This window comes from Fulmarus glacialis, unplaced genomic scaffold (assembly GCF_000690835.1).
Source record: "Fulmarus glacialis isolate BGI_N327 unplaced genomic scaffold, ASM69083v1 scaffold9813, whole genome shotgun sequence".
Taxonomy (NCBI): domain Eukaryota; kingdom Metazoa; phylum Chordata; class Aves; order Procellariiformes; family Procellariidae; genus Fulmarus; species Fulmarus glacialis.
Genome location: NW_009204866.1, coordinates 60,635 through 66,634, shown reverse-complemented (window position 1 = coordinate 66,634; position 6,000 = coordinate 60,635). Strand labels below are relative to the sequence as shown.

The following is a 6,000-nucleotide window of genomic DNA, read 5'->3' as shown; positions in this document are numbered from 1 at the left end:
GACATGGGAAAAAATGTGGGGTTGGGCAATATCTAGTGCCTTAAGGCATGATGCTGGGAGAAGCACACATTTGTAAATGACATGTCCCCCCCACAAGGCATTCTGGTTTTTTAGCCTGAAGACAGGACAAGATAATGCAAGGGGTTTAATCCATCTGTAAACATGTCAGACAGCGCATCCATGCGGGGAGAAGGAGCAGTGGCTTTAGAGATTTCCATTTTTGGGTTATCTGGGGCACCCAGGAGACCCCCCACAATGCTGCTGAAGCCTGAGCAGCAAGGGGAAGGCTCTGATGCTTAACAAGAAGAAGAGGGGAGACCAGAGGTGATCCCAGGGCTTACCTTTTGTGTGTGGCCTGAAGGACTATGACCAAAGAATGAAAGCTAAAGAGAAAAATAAAAACAAAAATAAAAACTGAAAAGGGGAGGGAGGAGAGGAAAAAATGGAAGAGAAGAAAGAGAATAAGAGTTTATAGTGTGTTTAGCTGAGAAATAAGCCGTGGTTACAGACAGAGTGCAACAAAACTCTTGGTTGAAAAGAAATACAAAGTGTGAAGTAAGCTCTGAGGGCTCGGGGATCAGCTCAGTTCAGCCAGAGCCCAGCAACCCTCGGACTGATGAGAGTCGTCTCCTGCCCCAGCGGAGCCCAGCCCAGTTGCAGCCAAGAGGTCAGGAAAAAAATTAGCTGAATTCTTCTGACACCTCAAAAAAACCCCCAAACCCACACTGCTAAGGTTTGGGCTTAGTTTCAGGTGAAAGTCCAGCTCAGTCCCTATTGTACCTGAACTAGTTCTCCCATGGCAATTTCACTAGAAATAGATGGTTTCAGATGAGAGTAATTTTAGGGTAAAATTCAACAGTTATGACTTGACCGGAGAAAGCTCGATGACATTAACCATGGTGACAGGTGACTGCTGTGGCTGCCAGTGAGGAGAGGAGAGGAGGGGAGAGGGAGCTTCCTCATTCCCTCTGGGGAAGGCAGGTCAGTGCAGCTGCACGTGCAAATGCTGGAGACGGCAGGGAGAAAAGATCCCTGGCTCCTTCCGGGAGCATGTGCGAGACCTCACCCCGCTGCCATCCAGCAGCTCTTCATCACTCCATTCCCAGGGCAGATGGACCCCTCCATCCTTGCCAAGTCCTGTGTTTCAGGCTTTACTGAAGGATAACAGAAGGAAAGACTCAATTTAAGCTGGTAACCTTTCCTTCTCAGAGGGACTAATGCAAATGCAAAATGGTTTCCTGGAGCACTCTCACATTAGCTCACTGCACTAACAAACACAAACTTTTTATAAGATTCTTTCTTTAGCCAAGGTGAAATGAATATATGGTCATGTGCACATACAATAACTGTTTCATCTGCATTACCTTACCTTTTCCTCTAACTCTTTTATTTGTCTTTTTTGGCCTTCAATTCTTTCTTCTAGCTCTTTAATTCTCTGTCAGATTTCAAATAAAAAAATATTTATTAACCAACCAAATACAGATGTACCCAGAAGATGCATTATTTTTGGAGATATAAATTGTATGTGCTGTGCTTCTAAAAAAAATAAATTGGGTTTAAGCTGTAGATGAGTCCTCCGTGAACGTCACTATGCGTGACAAATTTATAAAAATCAAAATGCCCTGTTTGCAGGGATTATCCAAGGCAAATAAAAATCTGGCCCCAGGACCAGCCATTTCTGGTACCGCTCTATGAGGAGAGGCTGGTGCTCACAAGTTCATTACGTTTCCGTCTGAGGGACCGTCCCACCCTGAATCTCACCGTGCCCGTGCACCGGCGCCTACCTGCTGTGCATGTTGAATGAGCTCCATCCTTTCTCGCAGGATTTGGGCGTCCCTCTCCCGGAGCTCGCTCATCACCTGCCGCTTCCATTGCTCTACGGCGCTCTTCAGCTTCTCTTTCTCCTCTTCTGAAAGAAGTTCGGAAATTTTGGCTCCAGCTTCTTGCTGCAGGGCATCATAGAGCATGGCTTCTAATTCCAGAATTTGCTAATCAAAAACAATATAAGGCTGTCAGCTTGACCTTGTCTCTGGTCCGATGAGGATTTTGTGAGGAACTGAAAACCCCGGTAAGGCAGTGGGAGCAGTAGAGGGGTTGTGTGCTGAGCCTACCGCACAGGACAGTGCAGAAAACTCAGTCCAGGGGGAAAATACTTCAGGCTGCTTTTATCTTGTGGGGCTCTGAGCAGCACTGGAACTGGGACAGCCCCTGGGCCTAGCCTAGTCTGCCTCTCAAAAAATACATGGGTGTCAACTTCTCCTTTCTGGAGATAGGGAGATGGCTGTGGAGAGAAAAGGGAAAAAGGAAAAAAAGAAAAGGAAAGGGATTTTAAAAGACTTATTTTGTGAGTTACAGATATTTTTTAAATGTAATGTTCAGTCTCTCAGTTCACCTTTCCCAGCTATTCTGTTCACAGCAGCAGAGGATATGGCAGCACCAGGTCATACTCCTGCCAGAAAGGAATGACTCTCCGTTGTGTGCTTGCAGCATTTTGTACCAACTAGCTTAAAATGCCCCGTGTGAAGGCGTTTCCAGCACTTCCTCTGGCAGAGCTGTCAGCTCCAAGAGGCTTTATGCTCAGGAAAAATATATGTGGTAGCTGGGCTCTGTTCCTGCAGTCTCAGGCTGCAGAGCCTTTACTTCACTGCATCAGAAAATTTCTCTTGCACAAAGACCGATGTACCCTCCAGATTTATTGAGATATGGAAGATTGACAACATTTCCCCAGAGTCACCGAGCCTGGTACTCTCCTAGGGCAGGTGACTTCTGCTTCAAAGTCCAAGATGAATGCTATTCCTTCATGCAAGCCAAAAACAAGACAAAATCTTTTTCAGCAAGTTTGATATAGAGCAAGAGACAAAGCAGCAAATGATGGCCCCTTTGCACACCCTCTCCAAAGCTGATGGCCTCTTGCAGAGCTCTCCATAGCTTCAGGAGAACAGGACTGCTGCAATAGTGCGTCTTGAACCTCTAGACAGAGTGTTTGAAAATGCCACAGATGTCTCTTGTGATAATTCAGCTCAATTCAAAATCGACAATTTTTTCCACCTGAGGATGCTGGTGGGTTTTCTTACTATCTTTTAACAGACTCAGGACAGAAGAATACAAGCATTTACAAGAATAATAACATCATGGCAGGAGTTATAGATACTGATGATAACTGAAAGACAGCAGCCATGGTATCTCTGTGGGGAAGATCAGATCAGATCTCAGAAGAAGATTCTGCTTTCACTTTTAAAAATAACGCCAACATCCTTGCTAACCGTAACTGTCTCAACAAAATGCTGTTATTTGAAACATGGATTTCTGTTGGGCCCCAAACCTCGATTATACAACTGTTATCCCTCTCTGATTATATTGACTTGTGAAGAAAGAAGAGCCTGCGGAAATTCATGGTCTCCAGAGGGGCAGCAGTGTCAGGAGACTCTGTGTGAGCCAAGTGCTTCTCGGAGCAACCAAAGGGAGTGAAAACCGTGCAAAAAGCTTAGCGGTTACAGCTGGTAATCTTGTTGGATGCAGTTAGCAGGGGAAGATTAGTGACTCCTCATCTCAAGGGGCACAAAGGAAACATGGAAGTGAAACAAATTATAGAAATCAAAAGAGCTTTTGCCACTTGAATTTCAGGGCAGAACAAAGCTTTCTTGCTGCTTTCAGGCTGCACTTGTGCCTGGGAGTAAAGCCCATCGCTTTGCCTGGGGACACTCATGTGATGCATTCAAAGAATACAGGAAAGTGCAAATAACCCTCAGCTACTTCTGCATGGGCTGCAACACATTCATTACACTCATTCCTTCTCCACAAGCAGCATTGCCAAGGAGCAGGTAGTTGTTGTTGGACTCTTTGGCAAATTTGAGATCCTGGAACTGGAGATCCATCTCATGGATGGAGAGCGAGCAGCTGGCTATGAGCCGCAAGGGTGCTGAGTAACACCCTAATCGACAGCCACGGCTCTGCGTCCGAGCTCTTCTGCAGACTCCATGATGTTACCAGGAGTTTCAAGTGATGCCATATGATTTTTCCCACTCTGCTGCTGTTGCAAGTTTCTGCATACTCTGATTTATGGATCTGTTTCAGAACTCACCCAAGACCCAGAGGATCACCTCTCTCTCAGGGCTTATCTTTGAAGATGAATCCTACAGGCTCAGCCTTTGGCTGCACCAAACTGCTTCTCAGAACAGCTCAAGGCTGCAGGAGATAATCTGGTGTTAGGGCTAAGACTGCAGGTAAGAGGGGCTTGTGTACTTTCCAGGGTTTCCACTGTGCATAGACATTGGCTCCAGATATAGCTCAGCATTTGGCAAAATCAGTCTTAAAAATCATCCTTACAGGAACGGAAAGTGTACTGAGTAAAAGCTCCCCCAAATGGTTTGAGATATGAATAGATAACAGGTATCCAGAAAAAGAGGCATAAATACTCATTGCTCCTCAGAAAGTGTAGCTGTGCTCAAGATTTAAATGGAACTGAAAGAATGAGATAAATAGATATGAAAATTCATGCATTTATGTCTTTCATGAGCATATATTGAACTTTTCTCTGACTAAAGGGAACAAGACCGTGATGACTAAAGAGATGGATGAAATGGGTTAGGATCAGGTCATGATGAACCTGACCTAAAAGCAGTTTCATTTCAAATTTACAGAATCACATAATATCTCTAGCTGTTTTGGTTACAGAGGCTGTCTAGGTCAAAATCTCTATTTTGGAAGGAAAAGAGAAATTACTGAAAACATCATTTTCTTATCAGTCATTTACCAAAACTACTTCTAAATTACAACTTGTGTTTCTTAAATCAGTATTTGGGTCCCAATCCTACCAGGACCATGCAAACGCAAGGAGCTTGGTTCATAAGGAACTCACTGTTAGCTCAGGGTATAGATGGTTTGTTTAAAATTCAGCCTATTTAGTCCTCAGGTCACTCCATGAGCAGGGAGTTTTTCTATAAACAACAGACTACACATATTACACAACGTAAGTTAATCAAGATGGCATAATTCAGTCAAGACTGGTTTTCCTCACCTTGTGGGCTTGGTCCAAGGACTGTTTCCTGAAGTCGAGCTCATCATCCAGATAGCCCTTTTGCTTGCTGAACAGCTCCTGGAGACACAAGGAAGAGGCAATCAGTGCAACGGCCGCGGCCCTAACGCGACTGCTCTTCCTGCTGCCTCTCCTACCAGTTCGTTCCCCTTGTCTCTCTGTACCTTTTCGTTCTCAAGATCCAGCATCTTCTGCTGCAGCGCAGACTCCGTCACTTCTATCTGCTGTAGCCACTGTGCATAAAAACAGAGATCAGGTGCTTAAGCCTAAAGAGCAGAGGCAGCACGCCTGCGTATTCAGCTTTCACTGTGACATTAGGGTGTGTCAGCACACGCTGCAAGTACTTATTTACATTCACTAAATAAAAGAGGAAAAATTAACTTTATTATTACATCTTTTCTTTTATATATACTGGTGATGGAAAAAAGCATGATTTCAAAGCCTAGCTGTTTACCTTCTAACATCATTTTGCTAATTAAGTAACATTTCAAAATAAGCAATGTCTGTCTGTATTGCCTGAATGTTGCCTTTATTTTGACAAAAACTAGTGTAAGTGTAATTTCACATAAAGAATCAGGGCATTTTGTGATGAAACTATCATTTACATCACCAGTGTCTTCAAGTGAGCTATTCTGAGAGGGTCAGATTCTTTCATGACACGCGTTTACTGATGAGTGATGCAGTTGTTATTACCTTTTCAGCCAACGTGAGAACTGTCCTCGCTTGTATGACAACTACTTGCTCTTCATTGGTCAGATTCTGCACCAAAAGCAGAATATAATTACAACAAATCCCAGTGTCTTGTTATTAACCTACTACTTGGGCTACTGCTGTGTTAAATAAATATGAAGTTAAATATGTTCGAGGAACAATAAACAATAAGGCAAAGAAAATTAGCATTGTAATGCAACATTGTTGTAAAAACAACTGTAAATTCATGCTGAATTGTTATTATACATATAGTT

General features: G+C 43.7%; 1 protein-coding gene across 1 annotated transcript in view; it reads right to left on the bottom strand.

Moving 5' to 3' along the window:
• Positions 1 to 363: 363 nt before the first annotated feature.
• Positions 364 to 6,000, bottom strand: part of JAKMIP3 (Janus kinase and microtubule interacting protein 3) — a 38,263-nt gene continuing 32,626 nt past the window's right edge. Inside the window, exons 16-21 of the mRNA XM_009575154.1 lie at positions 5,729 to 5,794; positions 5,200 to 5,268; positions 5,018 to 5,095; positions 1,785 to 1,988; positions 1,370 to 1,435; positions 364 to 414 (exon numbers count right to left, since the gene is read on the bottom strand). Coding sequence (XP_009573449.1) covers positions 364 to 414; positions 1,370 to 1,435; positions 1,785 to 1,988; positions 5,018 to 5,095; positions 5,200 to 5,268; positions 5,729 to 5,794 — 534 coding nt within the window. The remainder of the gene's footprint in view (positions 415 to 1,369; positions 1,436 to 1,784; positions 1,989 to 5,017; positions 5,096 to 5,199; positions 5,269 to 5,728; positions 5,795 to 6,000) is intronic.